Below are 21,634 nucleotides of genomic sequence, written 5' to 3' on the forward strand. Positions count from 1 at the left end.
AAAAAGGAGACACGGCTACATTTATGCACGACCCTGCAAGGCTGGGCTGCTGGAAGCACAGCGAGCAAGTACTGCTGCAGCCTGCAGCCTATTTTGTAAGTCTAAGCCCAAGCACAAGGTACCTGAAAGTGATGTTCCACTGCTACTGCAGTCACAGGACTTGGGGCACCTGGTGAGAGCAGCACTGACACGCTCAGAAGAGCCCAACCTCAACCTGACACCAGAAACCTCCTTTTTGCCTGTGAATGAAGCACAAATTCAGAAAGTTACAGCTGCCCGACTGTTCCCTCTGCAGCTGTCGCAGACAGGAAAGTGCTTGTGTTCTCCATCAAAGGCCAGGAGACCAGGTACTCGATGTTGGACACTTTTCTGCTTTTATTTTAAAAAAATCCAGAATGGATCCAGTAACAGTTTTATTATCAGGGAAATTGTTTTACCATAAGCAGAGAACAGACACAGGATGGAGCAGAAGGCTTAGACAAGCAAAGTACTGAACTTCCACGCTGCCTCTTTTGTAAGAAATAACATTACAGCCGAGTTTGAAGTAGCCCCTTTCCTTCAGAACAAGGGTACCAGCCTAGCTCAGGGCTTAATGGTCTCCAGCAATGTCCCCAGCCTTGCCCCTGCTGCTCCCAGCCCTCCACCTGCTCCCAGCTCCTCAGAGCCACAAGGAGGAGCCATGCAGGCTGTATTCTCCTCCCCATGCCTGGACAGCTTCCATCTCCACCCTCCAATTTCATGACATGGTTTCCAAGCTTGGATCTCGCATTTACTACACCATTGTGTCAAGTATTAAATGATCAGCCAGTCCCCAGGTGCTCAGGGAACACGCCAGGGCCAAGCTCATAACTTTGCCTGGCATGAATTAACTTTCATCAAGTGACAATTTATCTAGCAGACACATCACTAAATTTATACATTGAAGAATTTTATATATAGAATACTGCAAAAACACAGTAAGTCTGAATTCTGCCCCTTGCTGCTCAGGAAGGTCCCTTCTCTCCCAAGCATCAAGAAAATCGACCTCTTCATCATTCTCTTCAAGGCAAGACAGAGACTCCTTATTGCTTCTCCTCCTTCTGATCTCCTGGACTTCCAGAGCCCTCTCGCTCCGAGGCCATCTGTGAACAAACAGGTTTATTACTTCTGGTAACAACAAACTACTTCTCCTGGCCATTTTTCCCTGGCTGACTGCTCACTTCAGCTCCAGCCTGGAGAACCCTCCCTTGAGTGCAAAGAGCAATGTCCACTGGGAAGGGAAACTTTCACCTCTGCCTGAGCTCTGAGAGGGAGAAAACAATCTTCCCATTATTCCTTTCCCCAGGGGATGTAACAGGCTGACACGGCAGCACTAAAGGTTTGGTCTGACATCAGGAAAGCAGCTGTCCCCAGTAAGGACAGCTTAGCACCAAGGTCACCTGGGCACTGTGCCCCCGCCATGCTGGGACACCCTGCACAGGCAAGCACAGCCTGGCCAGGTGCCAGGGGGCAGGAGGGCCTTCCACTGGGAAGGGGGTGGAGAAGAAAATCCCAATGGGCTTTACTGAGGCTTTAGGCAGACTGAACAGGAATCGTGTTTTACAATCACCCTGAAGAAAGTTCAGGAGTTAATTTACTCCTTCAGGCACCCCATGCACTGAGGAGAAAGCCCCCTCCTTACTCTTCTGGATGCTCATTACTAGGAGCTTCCCCCTTTCCATGGAATGCAGCAGTTACGGAACACCTAGCCTGGAAGCATGGTCAGGATTTCAAGCCTTCAACTCTCCCTGACATTGCACAGCTGCCCCTTCAGGCAGTGTCACTCAGAGAGAGCTGCACAGAGTCTCAGCACCACCTCCCACCCAAGAGTTTGGTGTCTGGACTCACCCCGTCCCATCTGAGGGCTCTGAACGTGAACTGGCCATGCACCTACCTTCTTGTATGCCATTTCAAAGAGTTTCAGGGAAGCCTGCTGCAGGCTGGTTGCTGCCTGCCTGATGTTCTCTCCCGTTTCACTATCTTTACGAGCCAGAAGTTCTCTCATTTTAGCAATTTCTTCCTTTAATTTGTTGCACTGCAAAAAAAGAAAAAGGTGAAATGCTGCACTTGGTTCATCACTAATCTCCATCCTGTCATTTCACCACCTGCTGGCCCCCTTTCCGTGCCAGAAGCCATGAAGTGAAGGCTCTTAGTGAGTGTGCAAGGCCTAGGACTGTGCCCAGTTCCCAGTGGGCACCTGTCCACTTCACCAACAGTGTCCCAGTTGGCATTAAAGGGGCCCTGTTTGCTGTCTGGGCAGAGGTGCCAAGAACAGAGCTCTGCAGGGCCTGACCAATGGCCAAGGCCATGCTCTGTGCCTGGCACAGCTATGCCAGGGCAGTGGACAGCAAGCTGGTTTCCATGGATATTGAAGCCCTGCTGGGGAGCTGGTGAGCAGGGCTGCTCCTGCCCTGGTCAGTCCCTGTGCTGCCCATGGAGCAGGAGCTCAGAGCAAACCAGCAAGAGTGGGCTCAGCCTGGACCAGAGCCATCTGTCAGTCCCTGCACAGGCTGGCACTGACTCCTTCCCTGGCAAGCTGCTGGAGAGGGCTCCTGGGCACGGCTGTGCCAGCAGGGCTCACAGACACGGGCACAGATCCGCAGCATACCATGGGACGGGGACACAGAGTGACAACCACCATCAGCACCAGGCAGCACAGGCTGTCCTCACCTCCCCAGGGAAGTCACAGGGAACAGTCCCTGCAGGGAACATGGATTTCGGCTCTGTGTTCCTGTGAGAGGAAACTCTCTCACATAATTCCGAACAAAGAGCCAGCTATTATCATGGAATCACAAAATAGTTTGGGTGGGAAGGGTCCTTAAAGATCATCTCATTCCACCCCCCTGCCATGGTCACTCAACCAAGTTGTTCCAAGCCCCAATGTCCAGCCTGGCCTTGGGCACAGCCAGGGATTCAGGGGCAGCCACAGCTGCTCTGGGCAGTCTGTGCCAGGGCCTGCCCACCCTCACAGGAAAGGATTCCTTCCCAATATCCCACCCATTCCTGCCCTCTGGCAGTTTAAAACCACTGCCCCTTGTCCTGTTCCCATCTGTGGCAGAGAAACAGCCTTTAACTGACCAGAGGCTGCTACCAACAAACTGTAGTTGTGCTCCCTCAGACACCTCAGAGCCCCCAGGAGCCCTTAAGGTCTGCTTCCCAGAGTTTTTAAATTGGTAAATGGGTACACTCTTCTAAACTTGACTTTTGAAACTCACAATGCACTGCCTTAGAGTGGTGTGAAAAGCACTCTTAGATATTAAATACCCATTTCATTTCTGAGACAGAAAAACTGGAGTTAAGTGGGGGCAGCTTTTTATTGCCCCCAGGTTCCTGGGTGCTGGGCATGCACTGCCAGGAGAGCACAGCAGCTCTGCCTCTGTCCCTGTGCTAACAAGGGCAGGCACTGTCCATAATCTCCAGCCTTGGAGCAAAGCCCCCTCTGAGGAGCCAGCCACAGCACAGTCCTTATCACCACAGGCAAGGCCACACCAAGGACACAGCTCTGTCAGAAACCTCTCATCAGCACTTCCTAGGCGCTCAGAGACTCAATGACACCGACCCAGCACTTTGCAATAAGTTATTTGCCAGCACCCAAACCCTGTTGCTCCCTAAGGATGTCTGTCCATCCTCCCCTCAGCCACACTCACCCCTCCCAAGGAGTGCCACAGCCAGAGGTGCAGGGCTGTGCCAATTTCACCCAGCACAGAAACACAGCCAGAGCTGGAGCCACTGGCCAGAGCCAGCCAGGAGTTGAGTGGGAATGTGAGCAACAGTTTTGTGAGGAATTTCATGTGCTGTAGCACTTCAGGATCAGGAACCACCTACCTCATCTGCTGGCAGCTGATCCTTGAACTCTTCCATCTTGGACTCAGTGTCATGGATGATGCCCTCGGCCATGTTCACGGCCTCCACGCGTTCCTGGGGGAGAGAGCTCGTCAGGGCTGCTGCCCACACCACTGGCGACACAAGTGGTGACATGTCATGCCCCAAACTGCCAAGCTCCACACAAGTTCCCACCCAGGGTCCTTCTTAATGGCACCAGGGCAAGAAGAAATGCAAGCAACCATTTCTAGGTGCACTGTGGCCTCACAGGGCCCCCAAGGGGAATCTGTGGCAGCCAGCCCTCAGGCTTTCACTCACAGTCACTCCCCCGAACTAGAAGTGACCAATGCATTGCTGACACATGGGAAAAGACACCTCAGGGACAGCACAGCACACTCTGCTCCATGGGAAAGCAGCAGAGCTTTTGAAGAACATCCTGAAGCTTTTTCAGCAACAGGGGCACTAGAGACAACTCAAATGCTGGGTACTTTTACTCATGGTCCCTTATGACAAAAACTCCCATTTATGCATTCCTGATGCTTTTATGGCAGTAAAACCAGGAGCAGAAAAGTGTAACAAGGCAATTTTTGAAAACTACAGTTATACACGTGAACACCTTGCTCTGTGAGCTCACTGGACAGGGGTGAGTCCCACTTCAGGATTACAACAGAGAGGAATTTATTCAGCAATTTAAGAGACAAAGTAAGGCAGCAGAACAACTGTCAGTGTAGCCTCTTTAGATGCCAGACATACCCCTCCACTCCACAGCAATGATGAGGTTGTTCAAACAGTGGGACTTTCAGAGCAAAGTCTTTGACAGTTCTCCAGCTAACCTACAAACGCCCATCAGCCACTGTTCTGTGGCTTTAGAGGTTCTGAAGCCAGGCAGTGCTGCTTCCTTGGGATTTATTCCATGCCTTCTCCCCTTCAGTCCTCTTCTGATCCCTTCCCTAATGGGGGCAAGATTTACAGCACTGCCTGGACACCTGAGACAGGCTCCAGCAGGCTGAAGGACACAAAGTGGATCAATTCCATGTGCCAGTTTCAGCAATCTCTAAACACATGCTGGTGCCACATCCCAGAGTCAGCCTGCTCTGTGTCTGCTTAAAAATCAATGCTCTATACTTAGTTGCATAATTCATTATTACTACCCTCATTAAATCAATTGGTTTCAACCATTAATCTTGTGTGTATTACAGGTTCAGTCATTCCTCCATGGCAAGTGCCAGTCTTTACTCAACAAGGCCAGTGAGGATTTCCATCACCTCCTTCTGGCCTCACCTGCACCGAGGCCAGCACTGCTCACATGGACAGAGCATTCCAGGTGCCAAATGCACAGCCAAGGGGGACAGTGGAGAGCAGGGATGACAGAAACCCTCACCAGAGCTGCAAAGCTGTTTGCCATGAGCAACAGGCAGGTGGGTTTGCTCACTGCTGCCTCCACATCCCAGGAATTCCTCAGGGAGCAGTAAAGTGCAGTCACACAGGGCAAGGTATCCAACCTCAACACCCAAATACCTCTGCAAACACCTTCACGCCACCCTGGAGTGTCCACTGAGTGTAGGGAAAGAAGCAGAGGCTTGGCAAGAGCTCACAGAGCAGAGCCCTGGGCCCCCAGGGGTGGGCACAGCTCGGAGCAGAGTGGGGAGAGCAGCAGGTCCTCTGCTCCTGAAGGCCCTGTGACCCCTTTACCTTTCTCCGCCTGTCCTCCTCCGCATATTTCTCTGCGTTCTTCACCATGTTCTCAATTTCATCCTTGCTGAGGCCACCAGAAGACTGGATAACAACTGCAGCAGAGAAGAACAGGAATAAAGGATCTGCTCTCACTTTTGAGGAGAGGATTATTCCCCAGCCTAACAGCAGCAGCCTTGCTCAAAGACTCTGCTCCCAGGGAGGTCCCATGGGCAGGACAAAGACTGTGATCTTTAAAGAGCCACTGATGCTGCTGGCAAGGTAAAAGCCTCATCCCCCTGGATCTGCAACTCCCCAGCTCTGCCACACACTCCCGGCCTGCTGGTCTGCAAGTCACTCTGGCCAGTCCTCACTTAATCCTCTTGGAAAGAGAGGGTGTGAAGCCCTCAAACCAAAGGAGCATCCCAAAACTAAAGAGAGAACCACAAAACTAAAAAAAAAACAATCAAAACTAAAACTCCTCAAACAAACCGTCCAGCAAAAACCCAACCAACAAAAAAAAAAATCCAAAGAGAAGGAATTGTTTAATGGCTCCACTAAAGATTACTTTCCCTGGTGGAAAACAGCACAGGCTTGGTGGCAGGGCAAGACAACATTTCCCACACAGCTCCTAACATTGCCCTTAATAAGGAATGGAGCATGACTCTATGGGCAGGCTCTTACACATCCCCTCCTTGGTCTTTTCCCTCTATTATGTCAAAAATCATATTCAAGATTCAGGTTTTACTGCAGGAATTAGTCAAATTTCATTGAAAGAGGACTAATATCCAAGATATCTCAATGCCCATAAAAGTGCATGCTACAATCACCATTTAAAGGAGCTTTTCTAAGGAATATTTGCCAATGGTACAGAACCCTGAACGAAGACACCCACACAGATGTGTCCTTTGGATACAGATGTGGGATGAGCAATTCAGCTTTGAAATCAGGACCACATCTACCTACAGGCAGGCAGCCAAAAATCATTCTGGTTGCCTGTCACCAGGAGCCTTTTACTCAGCAGTAGAAGGCTGCCACACGTGCAAGATCTCCAAGTAAATCCAAGTAAAAATAGGGTGCGTTTGGTGCCAACCTGCTGCCAAAAAGCCAAGCAGTGTGATTAAAAGCAGCACACACCCTCCAGTTGTGCACAGTTAGTGTTTCTGCTAACTGGAGCATTTCACTGCTCAAGGGTTCTCTCCAAGAAAGAGCTGAAGGGCAGTACAGAGGCTTCCAGTTATAAGGGAGAAGAGTTTTATTTTCTATCAGGGGAATCCTGAACGCACCACAGAGCTTTAGAAACTGTCAACTGTGTCATTAATTACCCCAGTATATGGGGTCCAACATTTCACTGTACTACAGAGCAGAATACACTGGCAACTTGAATTCCCCGAGCCTCCTGCCAGCTGGAGACACTTCCAGCTTGAACAGAAGAAAATGGACAAGGTGGTTACAGGTAAAACCTGCTGCTTAAAAATATCCTAATCTCCAGACCTTTTCAATGGAATATAACAAACAGAGTCTTGGCACAGGGCTGGTCTGCTCAGCTGTACATGACACATTCTGGAGTAGAGATCCTCCTGATTTGATTCTGCCTTAAAAGCTGGCACCTTCATGCAGCCAGGCTCAAACACAGCAATCCCTGTGTGTTCCCAAAGAAACATCACTCCCACACAGCTCAAGGACAGCTCATTCCCAAACTCCAACTTCTGTCCCCTCAGGGTAATACAGGGCATACGGGACTGCCCCAAACACCTTGGAGAGAGCACAGCCCACCAATACCAGGGAGCCCTCAGTAAGCCACCCTGTGTGCCCAACAGCTGGGCACTGGGACACAGCTGATCCATGCAGGAAACCCAAGAAAACAACTGCACTCTGCTCACATGTTGCTCTATTTACTCCAGATGGCAACACCAAGGCAGGACTGTCACATAGGGCAAAACCTCTTGGAATGTGGTGAAACCCAGCTAGTAAGGGCTGCCTAGACACTGGCATAGGCAGGTGCTTCATCTCTGCCTAACGTGCAAGGAGAGCATCCACTGGCAGCAGATTACTGGACAGGGCAGAGGGTGCGTGCTTTCAGAAGCTTCACTGCCTTACAACAAACCCACAGTTCAGCTCTCACTTACCCCCCTTTGCCCACTCTCCTTTCCAGGGGAGAGACAGGCTCAGATGACTTCAGCTGCATCTGTGCTGCACTGGCAACACACTGAAGAGTGGGGATGACCCAAGCATAGAGCCACATGCTCCATCCCCACCCTGGGCTGTGGGACACCATCCAGGCAGCACTGGAGCACACTCCATTCCCCCTGGAGTCAGTGTCACCCTCAGCACCCCCCGCTCAATCCCTGTCATGCCCACAGCACTCACTCTGCTGCTCCCGCCCGGTGCCCTTGTCCTTGGCTGACACATGCACGATGCCGTTGGCGTCGATGTCGAAGGTGACCTCGATCTGGGGCACTCCCCGTGGCGCCGGAGGGATCCCGACCTGAGCAAGGATAAGGGTTGGCCATCAGCTCCTACAGGGACAGAGCTCAGGGGACAAGGGCTGGGCACATCACCCTGGGGATCTGATCCTGAATGAACCAATAACCAACCCTCAGAGCTGAGGCCTCTAAGTACCTGTTGGCACCATGCTGTGCACTGGTATCTGGTTTCTGCCCAGAAAAGTGCACAGGAACCACAAGAGAGAACCGCCAGGGGTGGTTCCAAGGTGGTAAAGGCTCTGCTTTATTGCTACACAAGCTTATCTTCCCTAGATGTGGCAGGATGCTCTGTTTCCTCAGTTCTGGACATAGATTTTACTGGCCACCTCTGGGGAACCATTTTAAGACAGTGAGAGGCAGCACAGCTTCCTTCAAAAGTACAGAAGGGAAAAGCCCTTCCTTTCTGCAGGGTTCTTCCTAGGAAGTTCACACAAACTTGGACAGGTTAACAGTGCAAAACTTTGCCAGCACTGACCAAACCCATTTTGCTGAGGGAGCTGGTTGGGCAGCCTCCCTCTGGCTCCCAGCAATCCTAGAACACATCTATTCCCCAAGGAGCAGAGCATGGGCTCAGTTCACAAAGTCTCCACACGATTCTTCAGAATGATGTGCTGACAGTTTAACATCATGGCACACACACTGCAATCCCACAAACACACACCCTGGAGTACCTCAGCTTACACTGGCTCTGCTCCCAGGGTCTCACTAGGCTGAAATGGGCTTCCCTGGGGACTTCAGGTATGCTGGAGCTGCTCCAGGTCCCATCTTTGCCACACCAGAGGAGAGGCCAGCATTCAGATTATCTCCTGGTACTGGTACTGCACAGGCTTTTTTATAGCCAGAGAGCCCTTCCTGGTGACCAGGCCCTAAAGCAGCAGTAGCCCCAGTGCTACATGGGAGTGCTCAGAAACTCTGAGCTCCATCTTCAATGCCAGTTGGTCCTCAGCCACAGAAAGGCTGTCCCAGGGCCAGGCTGTACCTCTAGAGGCTGCTTTTGTACTAGAAAGGGGTCAAATGTCTTCTGTTAGATGACTCGCCCTCAACACTGCCTTCAGGGGACAGCTGAAATGGAGAAGGCTCTGAACATCTCCCAGAAGGTCAAATCTAAGGTCAGGAATAGAGAATCCAATGTACCAATGTGAACTGGCCGAGCAGTTTGTTGTCACTGGCCATCTCTCTCTCTCCCTGGCACACTTTGATCTCCACTTGAGTTTGCCCATCAGCAGCTGTAGAAAACACCTATGGAAAAGGAACAGGAAGTTACTGTATAGCCAATTAGAACACAAACATCTGCAGTTACAAGCTGACTGAACAAGGAATAAAAGGAAGTGCTTGGAAGGGAAAATCTTGAAATGCCTGTTCCCATTTTCCTCTGACAAAACTCCAGGGCATCAAGGCTAGGAAGAGCCAAGTCAATGTTTTCTTGTCCTGTATGCACCCGGGGACAAAAAAAACAAAAACCTGGCCATCCATGGCAGAAGCATGTTCCAGAGCAGCCACCACACTCCAGAAAATTTGCCCTGAAGCAGAAGGCTCCAGCCCACACCCCAGGCAGCGCAGGTGTTATCAGAGAGAGCACACAGCAGCAGGCCCAGACAGAGCCAAGGGAAGGAAGGGATCACACCCAAGGCACAAGGACACTACAATGCAGAGAAAAGATAACCCCTTCCCAGGCACTCAGCCAAGCAAGGGCTCTCCCATGGGTGTGGTGCTCAGTCCCAGAAGGGCTCCACACAATCCTTTTTCAGAATGATGTGTTGACAACTGACATCATGGCACACACACCGTAACAACCCTCACTAGGCCACAAACTTCCTGGCATATCTTGTCATCGTTAACTCAAGTGCCCTCCCTTCTGGGATACAGTGATAATAAGAGATACTCAGTGGCTGACATTAAGCCTGATTTCTCCACTGCTTCTCTTGTCAAATGAAGAGGCAAAACCATCAACTGGGATGCTCTGGGTGGCCTTTCCCGAGTTGTCTGACAGCACCAGCAAAGTCCCACCCATCCAGAGTCAACTCTTACCTGGCTCTTCTTGGTGGGGATGGTGGTATTCCTGTTGATGAGCTTTGTGAAGACACCTCCCAGGGTCTCAATGCCCAGGGACAGGGGAGTTACATCCAACAGCAGCACATCTGTCACATCACCAGCCAACACCCCACCTTGGATAGCAGCTCCAATGGCCACAGCCTCGTCAGGATTGACTGCTTTGCTCGGAGCACGGCCAAACAATTCCTGCACAGTCTGCTGCACCTGAGTGGAGACACAGCACAGCTCATCCACGGGGGAACAACCACGGCCACAACAGCCTTGGTCAGCTCTATGTCCTTATGCTATTGCTGCCAGGGAAGCCTGAGACAAACACTGAGCCTCTGCTCTTGCCTGCTCCCTCAGTGCCCACCCTCTTGCACAGCACTGAATGCCCTCATTACAGTGCAGGAAGCCCCTTCTCCAGAGGCTCTGTGTGACAGCTGCAAGGCAGCCCCTTCACACAGCAGTGCCTTCACACAGCCCAGCCACATTCCAAGGGGAACCTTCCAGGCTTATCTGGGAGTCAAGGACTGCTCCCTGGAACTGTGCAAGCCAACACTGAGCAGGACACAACTGCCAAGGACAGCACAGCTGTGGAGGAGCACAGGGAATGTAAAAAGTCCAGCAGCACAGTGCATGTGCTTTGTGTGCAGTAAAGGGAAAAAAAAAAAGGGAATTGAATAAAGAACAGTATTTTCCAACTCTTTACTTCATGGGCTGTTTCAGCAGAGATGTGTTTTGTCAACACTCCGAGCTCTGCTGTCAGCTCTGCCCTGCTTGGCCCATTCCCCAGGACTGTGCTCATGATCCAAACAGATTTCCTGCTGAAGCATCCAGACAGGAATGCACTGAGGGTCTGCCCCAGAGCACAGCTCAGAATTGCCCTCCTCTGCCCTACAAGGGAAGGCTGGGGGGCTGGGCCTCCTCTCCCAGGACAAGTGTTGGACACACCAGCCCAGGTGAGAGAGACGTGCCTGGAAAATTGCTGGAAGCCAACACCCAACTCTACGCTGCAGCCAGGAGACACCTGCTGAGAGTGCTCGTTACCGAGGAGACTATGTGTGAACATGTAATTAAATTCAAGTCATTCCCTCTGGAGGTGTATTTCACAGTACAAAACAATACTTGTAACCACCCACGGTCCAGCTCCCAGACTACTGGCCACAGGACAGCTCCAGAGAAGCCACATTCCCGCCTAGCAGGGGGAAGAGAGCACAACAAGGTGCTCAGGAGAAGGCTTGGCTGTGTACAACATGCTGGCACAATTTCAGAGGCAGAGCAGTAACTACAGGCACTCAGGAAAGCATTCTGTCAGCCCAAAGCTACACATGGCTAGGGGTTAAGAGAGGAAGAACGAGAAAAAAAATCAATATTTAAGTTCTGTCTTCCAGCCCTGAAGGATACATAATGTTTCAGGAAAAGCTTTTGTATTTGTCATCACTTTATACATAGAGAATCACACCATTTTTCCTTTATCCAGCTGGAACAACAAGGACTTTGGGAACATACAGCAGAGTTACTTCACGTGAGCTTTGGCCAGAACAAGAGCTTCTGTTTATCTTGCTGCTCTGGCTCCCCTGCCTGGGTGACCTTCTGCTCATACCAGTATCACCTCCAGCCACCAGGCTCATTAATGCAGGGAGGAAAAACCCTCCCACCAAACCCCAAATCAACCCCAAGCAGGACCATGCACACACCTACTGTCCTAGAGAGGACCTGCAAATCACAAAGCAACAACTAGTCCAAGCCTGAGTGATCCCTCTGAAGTGAGATTTTAGTGCTCTCTGCAGGAAGGGCCAGGCTGTACCCTTGAAGGGAGCAGTGAACATCACTGTTCAGCTCTGGGACGGAAGAGCAGCAGCAGAGCATGGCCAGAACAGGAGCAGTAAATCACCTGCAGACAGCACTTATCTGCACAACTGCGCATGTCAGCACAGCAGGCTTTAATGCTACCTGCTGAGCTTATCTCCACAGAACTAAGGGCCAGGCTTTAGATAAGGAGTGTCTGCAAGAGCCAGGTAAATGGGCCCGCCAACAGCAGCCTCCAACAGATAGCTCTGATTACACACAACCAGCAGGTACCAGAGGGGTTCTGCTTGTGCAGGTTCTTCATAGCTTGAAATGCTGAAAATCCCTTGGAAGGCACAGATTGCTGACAAGTGGCTGTCACTGAAATGTACCTTTACCACAGAGTCCACAGCAAGAGGAAACGCCCTGTACTTGTCAGTAATGCTGCTCGTGTCCAGTGCACCCCAGGATGTCAGGCTGCAGCTGGACTTTCACCTCCCAGCACGTCCCCTTGGCTCTGTACAGTACAACTCAGCTCCAGCCCCCAGGGCCCAGCTGGGCTAAGCAAACAGAACAAGAGCTCCTGGGCTGTGCTCCCACGGGACCCTCAGCACCAAGTTTGCCTTGAGCACTCCCAGCTCCTCTGTCCTAATCCCCCAAACAGCAAGCACAGGGCAGCTGTGCCAGTCCTGCCTGAACAGGCCCTGAGCTCATACCTTTGGCATTCTGGTCATGCCACCGACGAGGATGACTTCCCCAATGTCACTCTTGCTGACTTCAGCATCCTGCATGGCTTTCTGGCAGGGGGCCACAGTCCTCTTGATCAGGTCAGCCACAATGCCCTCAAACTGCGCGCGACTCAGCTTCATGTTCAGGTGCTTTGGTCCGGAGGCGTCCATGGTCAGGTAGGGCAGGTTGATGTCAGTCTGCAGCATGGAAACAGGCTCAGGAAAAACCAGGAATGGGCTTTACATCAGCTTACAGGTTCTGTTTGGCCTGTATTGAGGTGTCTACGTGGCTGCTCACCATCCAGCCCAGTTTAAGTGGCAGCAGGCACACTTTTGTGTTTGACATTTCAGAAAGAAGACAATTATTTTGTTCCACACCTCATGGTTACAATTGTTAAACCCCAGTTTTAATACTGTGTTACTTCAAGGTCTTTCATTGTTGAGCAAAACAATTTGTCACAGCCAGGAGGTAAGAGCAGAAACACTGGAAGTGACAACCTTAATGCTGTTCCTTCAGCACAACACAGAAGAAAGCCCATCTGCAGAGTTCCAAAGATTCTGCCAACTGACTGACACACCACACCAGATAAACTCTTTGAAGGTATTTCCTTCCCTCCTGGCTGTTCTCTAAAAGCCAACAGCTCATGCTCAACAGCCACTCTGTTAACACAAAGTTAATTAGAGCAAGGAACCACAATCCCCAATTTTAATGGCAGTTTGCCACACACTGGATTTTTAAAGCAAATCTTATACTGAAATCATCTGATTCAAGTGCTGAGTCATGCTGACATCAAAAGACATTACAATCCAAAGCAATTAAAACATTAGTGCTTTAAACCCTGGAGATTAAGTTTACACAAGAATTAAAGCCATGCTGCTGACTAGAGGTGTGCACTCACTTTATACACAACATGGTCAAAAGTATTAGGGGAAAACAGGACCAAAAGCAAGTTGTTTTCATTTAACTGCTAAAGAGTTAAAGAATTCAGTCTTTCCTGGTATGAACACACTGCATTTGCCAGCTCTTGAGCTCATAAAACAGAGCTTGCTATGTCTCTGGCAGAACTATGCAGCCATTGTGACAGCCCTCAGCTCCTCGCTATGAGCTCCCCACTGGCCAGCAAAAATACCACCATCAGATAAAATTAAAGATGCTTATTCAGAAGCTAGAACTTGGCAGACTGCCCATTTCAATTACTATATAATTGACCTTTATTTTATTTAGCCAAGACTATTACACTCCCAACTTTCTGCTTTTCCAGTTCCTTATTCAGTAATGAATTCATAAAAGACACACCTGACTGCATTAATATACAAATCTGATGGAAAAAAGGAGGGAGGGTGGCTACTGCCCATTGTTCAGTCAACTTATCTATAGGCAAGTAAGTCAAGATTCTGTATAGGAATTACTACACAAATTAGCTGTTTCAGTGGAACGAGCAGCACAAGGTTTTGGAACTCCTTGCAAAGAGCTGTAAGTGGTTCCAGTAACCCAGCAGCACTGGCTAAATTCCCTGGTGCCCATCACAGTTCTGAAGTACAGAACAGGTTGGGAAGGTCACACTCCCTGCAAGATCAGAAGGTGTGGTGCCAGAAAAAGGGCAAAACCCAGCACCCAACAACTCAGCTTCCAGCAGCTCTCTGTGGTGTGAAAGCCTACCCTACTGACTGACCTCCTGTGCCAGTGATGCCAATGGGTTACACAGAAGAAAAAACAGATCAGACAGCTTAGTAAACAAAGCCAGTGCAAAACTCCGTGTATTTAAGTGTTGTAGTGGATGCTCTGCATCCAGGCACGTACCTGCACAGATGATGAAAGCTCACACTTGGCTTTCTCTGATGCTTCTCTCACCCTCTGAAGGGCCATATTGTCTTTAGTCAGGTCAACCCCCGTCTAAGCGACAAAAACAGGGTTAACAGACTCTCAGCACCTGCTCAGGAGTCACATCCCTGCAGTTCCCAACGCAGAGCTCTTGACTGAAAAGCTATTTCTAGAGCAGACTGCCATGTGCACTGTGCTGCTCTCTCTCTGCTGGCAGGGATAGCCGGCATTTCCAACCTGCCAGCCCTCTCTGCTCTTCAAGTGATCATACAGTGAATTACAGACTGAACCTTGGAAAGGCTGCTGCAGCACAGAATAATAAGACAGGACTGAATTAGCAAAGGAGTTGGAATTACATGGCAGCTTCCTCCCAGCAACACGTTTGCATCTGTTCTGTCACATTCAACTGCGCCACAGATGTTTACTTTTAAAAGTAAGCAGACTGTGTATAGGACAGTCCTGCCACACCAAAGAGAAAGAAGGCAGAGGTTCTGCTATTCTGTGTCTTCCAGGAAAGCAATATTCCACTTCAAGAAAAGAAGTGGAAGCCAGGCTAAAGAGTGTCTAATCCTCTTAAATTCTAGCAGTGCCAGAGGTGAAAAGCCCTAAGAATTTAAGAGAATGCTCATTCTTCTAAAGAAGTGAGGTTGAAAAGCAGTGTAATACAGGATTGTGCTCTCAAGAGACAGCTTACCTCTCTCTTGAACTCTTTCACAATATACTGTAGCAAAGCCTGGTCAAAGTCTTCTCCACCCAAGAAAGTGTCACCATTGGTGGACTTAACCTCAAAGACTCCCTTCTGGATTTCCAACACAGAGATATCAAAAGTGCCACCACCCAGGTCGTAGACTGCAATGCTGCAGGAAGAGAAGCAGGACAATGTTACTTTCTCAACAAAGGTGAGTGGCTCAGAACTCCCTCTCTTCAAGAGATGTCATGCAGAACACACACAGGTGCCCACCCAAGTTCAAAGCCTCTCTAAAGACAGCAGTGAACAATCTCATTTTGTGAACACTCATGTCCATACCCCCTGAGCACTCACAGTCCATGTCGGGGTCCCTGGAAACGTGCTGCACAAAGCCTGACCTTGCCCATTTTTTTCACAGAGGGCAGCTCCTGCCTCTCCAAAATCAGACATTGTCACATTCAATGACAAGAGCAGGGATACCAGAACTATTATCAAATGGGGTTTTTTTCCAAAATGTTTTAAATGTAATGAAGGACCAGCATTATCACTATCACAGAAATACAGAACGTCTAACAAAAGCCTGTGCTTCTGTAACTACCCCCGACAGCAACAGAGGACTGAATGCAGGCAGGGGAGCTGCAAGCTATGGACAGCTGGCATAGCTCAGCACAGCTCCTGTGTTGCCCATCAGCACCTCTAGTGACAGCCTGTCACTCAGATGTCCTCAGCCACACCCACCACTGCCACCAGCAGGTAAGGAAATTAAATGCACAGTCAGGATGGATAATTAAGTTGTAGCTGCAAGTTATGAACTCTCTTTAACAAGGCTGGTTGGCACAGAACAGAGGTGACATTACAGAGCTCTCACTAAAAGCTGAGTCCACCTTGACAGAACTCCAAGCAGCGCTCTAAAAACCCAGCAAGCAGAGGAGGCAAATCCCAGCAGGTTTATTTCAGAGGGTTGGTGTTATGACTTACACCTTGTCTTCAGACTTGTCCAGCCCATAGGCAAGTGCAGCTGCCGTGGGCTCATTAATCACCCTCAGGACGTTCAAACCAGCAATCTGCCCAGCGTCTTTGGTAGCCTGAGGAGGAAAGGAGAGTGCTGACTGCTGAGAGAAACTGAATGCAATTTCTGAGCCCCAACATCTCCCAGCTTGATGAGTACCTGTCTCTGAGAATCATTGAAGTAAGCAGGGACTGTGATCACAGCGTTCTTTGCTGCATGTCCCAGATAATTTTCTGGAAGAAAAAGGAGACAAAAGAGAAGTTATCGTTGTAAGAATACCAAGTTATCACTCACAGAATGGGTGGGGAGGGACCTGAGTGGATGCCACTGTAATGAATTATCTGAGAGCTTGTCTTTTTATTGCGTGACACTGAAGCTGTACTCCATTTTCCTGCATGTGATGCACTTAAAAGTTACTCATTTTCATCCTATTTATAGAATCTGCTGTTGCTAACACTTAGACAGCACAAGCAATGTACACATACCAGCTTTATAAGTGTTTGAGACAAAGTCAGAAAAATATCTATCACACCCTATTTTAAGGTCTCAAAAAAGGGAAGTCACCAAATGCACACAGAGACCTGCTAAAAAATACAAATGTGCACGATGCAGTGTGGCTGCACAGACAAGACTCATGGCTGTGCAGCAGCCCTGCACAGAGCTTACACACTGCACTGCTCTCTGCAAAGCCACTGCTGAAACCATGCAGCACCCAGGCAAAAAGAGAACACCCTCCAGAAAGCAGATCACTCAGTCAGATCTATCACCTTCAGATGCTCACATACCACATACTTGTATTTTACTGCTGGTGGAGCTCTAGTTAGTGCCCAGAACCTAATACAGAAAATGCAATAATTGATGAAGCTTCATTCCTGTCCTCCTCACACTCACAAGACGCAGTGTTTAACAAGTGAGGGTGCAAAAGGCACTACTGACTGTTCCCTCTCTGCACTACACTTAGTTTTCCCAGAAACCACTTAAGGAATTGAGAAAGAGAGGAACATTTCTCCAGCCCAATAGGTATTTTCCCCTAGAGAAGACTTCAAGTCACTACTGGCTAATTAGCTGTTAGGGCCCAACAATGTGGTCCCTTGAACACTCCCTCTCTCCCTATGTGCCACATATCCAGCAGCTGAGTAGGAACACAGCCACTCCAAGCCTGGCTGCCCCAGCCTGTGCTCACCAGCAGCCAGGGAGGCAAAAGGACTGCAGCTTCCAAGGAAATGGAGCTCCCCCTTCTGAGAGAGTGCAAATTCAAGCAGAGTCAACTCAATCAGTAACCAATTCTGGTATGAGTATCTTTTAAGTAAAGCACTGATATTTTGCCAAAGATCCAAGATTGAGGCAAGCACTCATCTTCTTTGAGGCTTCCTAGGAGCCCACCCCATTCCCTTCCCCCTTCTGCAGCCCAGCTCTATGAGGGTTTGGTGTCAAGAAAGCTCTGTTCTGGCTGCAGCACTTCCACATACAAAGCACAGAGACAGCAAAGAGCAAGCTGTACCAACCTGCAGTCTCCTTCATCTTCATGAGGACAAAGGCACCAATCTGGCTGGGAGAATAGAGCTTCCCATGAGCCTCCACCCAGGCGTCCCCATTGGAGGCACGGACAATCTTAAACGGGACGTTCTTACTGAAAACAACAAAACAATAAAACTCACACTCAGTTTGAGCAGCAGCACAAACCCTGTACCAGCAGTATCAGCAGGTGAACGTGTAGCTCTAAACAAAGAACACTGATCTCACCAGCAAAGCCCCAGAAGTACCAATTACAGATTGCTGGTGCCAACATTTACACAATACAAATAATGAACACATACCAACTTTACAGGTGTTTGAGACAGGTCAGAAAACACCTTCTTTTAAGTCTCAAAGAAAGAGAATTAAGTCATCAAATGCACAGACAGGACTCATGCCTATGCACCAGCCCTGCAGAGAGCTTACACACTGTGTTGTTCTCTGCTGCCTTAATCAGACACCTCATTTAATCACAGGCCTGAGGTATGATCACACAGCTTTGATTGCAAGCACCCTAAAGAATTAGACAAGTCTGCACTGCAAGCACCAGCAAGCCTTTTTTTCTTTTTCTTCTTCTCTGGAAGCATTAATGTGATCAGCAATGAGTGCAGCTAAACACAGCCTGGCCCTCAAACAGAAGCAACTGCAACCTCAAGAGCAGAGGGCACAACTTCCCCCAGAGAAGGGTTGTGTCTGGAAGCAGACCAGGTCGTGCTACCCCCGTGGTGTTTGCTGCCCTGGTGCTGGCAGTGGCACTGTCCCCTCACTCACATGTCCTTCTTCACTTCGGAGTCGTCAAAGCGGCGGCCAATGAGGCGCTTGGTGGCGTAGAAGGTGTTGTGGGGGTTGGTGACTGCCTGGCGCTTGGCCGGCATCCCCACCAGGCGCTCGCCCTCGGCTGTGAACGCCACCACTGACGGCGTGGTCCGGGCACCCTCCGAGTTCTCCAGCACCTGGGCACAAAGGCAGGAGTGACATCCACACACTCACCTCTGGGACACGCTGGGGACACCCCATGTGTAACGCTCCTGTTTTACTCACTTTCGCTTGCTTCCCCTCCATAACGGCCACGCAGGAGTTGGTGGTACCCAGGTCAATCCCAATAACGGCACCTTTGATTGCTTCTGAGCTGGACAGCACATCAGGGGAGAGGAAAATTACCATTAAAGGAAAATAATTAATGGCAAAAAAAGTCCAGTCCCAAAGACAGGACAAAGTGATTTTCCACTCAATGTTGAAGCAAAACCAGGCTGTACCCAGACTTAAGGTGTTCTCTGACTCTTACACTGGAATTTAAGCTTGTGCCTCAGTTCTGAGCCAGATGACTTACAGGTAAACCCTTGCTTGATAAAATAAGCATATAAAATATTATTCTTCCCCAGAATATTTTTACTTCATATGCATATTTCTATCTTCTCAAAAACCCTTAAGAGTTTGGCATAAAGTCATAACTTTGTCCCTACAGACAGAAACTGTTTTGGGTTACTTTTGATCACAGAATCCCAGACTGGTTGAGGTTGGAAGGGACCTTAAAGCTCATCCCCTGCCACCCTCTGCCATGGGAAGGGACACCTTCCACTGTCCCAGGCTGCTCCAAGCCCTGTCCAACCTGGCCTTGGACACTTCCAGAGATCCACGGGCAGCCACAGCTGTTCTGGGCAACCCTGGTGTTCAAACTTATTTGAAAACATTCACCTGGAGTGAAAAATAGACAAATACAATTTATTCATGTTACCACTGCTTAGCATGGGGAGAAGAATCCACAGTGATAAATTACTTGGTCCATGCAGGGTGCTCTGGGCCAGACCCAAAGCAAACCATCTTCCTGATCCTCAGAAGCAACAGGTGAATTTAGTCCTGAAAAATGGGAGTGGTTCTCACACAAGACAAATCTGAACCCCTTCCTCCTCTGTGGGGAGAGTGCATTACCCCTCCTGAGGCTCAGAGAACGCCTGAACCATAGCTTTGCTTACAGACAAAGGCACAATCTGGGATGGAGAAGGCATTCTGCAGCAGAGGAGGACTGTTTATTTCCAGGAATGTCACCTTCTCTGTGAACAAGCTGCCAGGGGCTCTAACTCCAGTTCCAATAACAAAGCAGTGAGCTTGGAACATTCAGCTGTACCAGACAGACCCAGCTTTCCCAACACAAACAGATTTTCCAGCCCATGGCCCGAATCAGCATCAGCCACAAACATCTGAGTAAGTCACACAACCAACTGCTCCCTTCTCCCATTATCCTGCAACAACGAAAATGAGTGATTCAAATGCATATTTGAAATGAACTTTATCTGCAGGGGAATGGATCTGGACATCATCCATATCATGTCAGTGTAAAACAATTTGTCCCAACAGTGTTTGGGTTACTTTTGGGCTGGTTTTAATCACTCAAATCTCAGCAATCCACGTTTTGTGGGCGCTGCTGGTGGGGGGAGCAGCAGGGAACACCAATTCTCAAAGCTCCCCTGGAGAGAAACAAGATATTAAGAAACAACCTTAGAGAAGCTACAGGAGGAGGCTCCAGTTTAATTCTGCTATTTTGGCTCTGTTACCCACTCCCTGGCTCCAATAACCAGTTCTGGTATCAGAAAGAGAGTAAATATAAACACCAACAGCCAAACAGGACCACCCAAAGGAGCACTTACGCATATTTCCTGCTGGATGCTGCTCTGAGAACATTTTGGCTGAGGCCATTCCAAAATGTCTGTAAAACAGAGACATTCAAATGAGAATTTAGTTTAAAACATCAAGATATCTTCAATGCTTTCACAGACAGACAATGTCTGAGGCAACACTGTCGTACTACAGCATACCTTCTTTAAACACTTAACTGCAAAGGAATGAATAACTTGAGCAAGACTCAGGCTGACATAAACAGCCCCCCCAATTACTGCACTAATCAATCTGCCACAACCCTAATTTCTATGACCAGAACCGAGGTATTTCCCTTACAGAATAATCTGCGAGCATGTTACCAGGCAAAATACATCTCAGTAAGTCAACATTGAACCTTCAGCATTTCAGGAGCAGCAGCAGATAAACATTAACCCCGTTTCTCAGAGCTTTGAGCCTGGTCAGCAACAAAGGCCCCACTGCATCTCTTGAGAAAGCTGAAGCTGAGATTCTGCTTCACAACTCCAGCTACGCCCCAGCTTGGCCGCCCCTCTGCACGAGTAAAGCAGCATACTGGAGAGCTCAGGAAGCATTAGCCCTCTTTCTAATTAAGAACGAACTTCTAAAAAAAAAAATCTTAATGCAAAAGGAACGGAGCTATGACTACTTTGCTGAAATTTAAAGACATAAGGCCCAGACACAGTGCATGGGTGGCTCACGCTGCGATAGAGCAGAGGCAGCAGGGCCAGCAAAGCACGGGGGGATCTGCGGTCCCCGCTTGTCTCTAAATCGCCTCCACGTGCCCTCCGCAGCCCGATCCCACTGTCACTGTCACACGCACGGTAAGGAATCAAGCGACCTTACTACAAACCTCCTTAAAGCAACCAGACTCAAACACATAAGACAGGCTCCTCTACACCCCCCAGGACCGCATCGCCCGGCAAAAACATGAGCTTGCTCATAATAAAATCAGAGGAGCCGGGGCCCGAGCCCGGACTCGTCCATAGGCAGCGCCCTTCGCCGCTCTCCCAGCCCAGTTCTGTGTCCCGGAGCGCTCGGGCCCTCACGGCCCGCACTGTCCCCCCAACCCCTCACGGCGCTGACCTGCGCGGGGCGCGCGGGCGGCGCGGGCGCGGCGCGCGGCAGCAGCAGGGGCAGGCGGCTCGCGCTCAGCATGGCGGCGGCGGAGGACGGGACGCGCGGGGCCGCAGCTCTTCTGGAAACCTCCACCCACGTGGGCCGCGGGGGGGCCGAGACGCGCCGCAGGACCCCCGCCGGGGGCTGACTCCGATAATGCCTGATCCCACCGCTCGCTTTCGTCGCGCCGCTCGGACTCCGGCACGGGAAGCGCGGCTGCACGGTGGCTTCCCGACACGGATACGCAGCTCGGTGTACAGGCTGGCGCGTGCCGGGACAGGACACAGGCAAAGAAGAGGAGCG

At 49.8% G+C, this 21,634-nt stretch overlaps 1 protein-coding gene and 2 non-coding genes across 3 annotated transcripts; all 3 read right to left on the reverse strand.

The window, feature by feature from the left end:
• Window positions 1–351: 351 nt before the first annotated feature.
• On the reverse strand, window positions 352–21,432 carry HSPA9 (heat shock protein family A (Hsp70) member 9). The gene is made up of 17 exons (XM_030229162.2): window positions 21,299–21,432; window positions 20,227–20,285; window positions 18,623–18,710; window positions 18,353–18,534; window positions 17,572–17,696; window positions 16,226–16,299; window positions 16,036–16,142; window positions 15,064–15,226; window positions 14,349–14,441; window positions 12,536–12,745; window positions 10,026–10,253; window positions 9,132–9,236; window positions 7,882–7,999; window positions 5,533–5,627; window positions 3,844–3,936; window positions 1,913–2,053; window positions 352–1,121 (listed from the first exon to the last, which is right to left on the reverse strand). Exons 1-17 carry the CDS (start codon window positions 21,368–21,370, stop codon window positions 1,062–1,064), a joined length of 2,013 nt encoding a protein of 670 aa, XP_030085022.2. The 5' UTR covers window positions 21,371–21,432; the 3' UTR covers window positions 352–1,061.
• LOC115484264 (small nucleolar RNA SNORD63) lies at window positions 8,563–8,631 on the reverse strand. Its single transcript, XR_003944999.1, has one exon. It is a non-coding gene; the product is annotated as a small nucleolar RNA SNORD63 (small nucleolar RNA).
• Window positions 9,705–9,776, reverse strand: LOC115484262 (small nucleolar RNA SNORD63). Its single transcript, XR_003944997.1, has one exon. It is a non-coding gene; the product is annotated as a small nucleolar RNA SNORD63 (small nucleolar RNA).
• Window positions 21,433–21,634: the final 202 nt, after the last annotated feature.

The sequence above is a fragment of the Serinus canaria genome, chromosome 13 (assembly GCF_022539315.1).
Source record: "Serinus canaria isolate serCan28SL12 chromosome 13, serCan2020, whole genome shotgun sequence".
Taxonomy (NCBI): Eukaryota; Metazoa; Chordata; class Aves; order Passeriformes; family Fringillidae; genus Serinus; species Serinus canaria.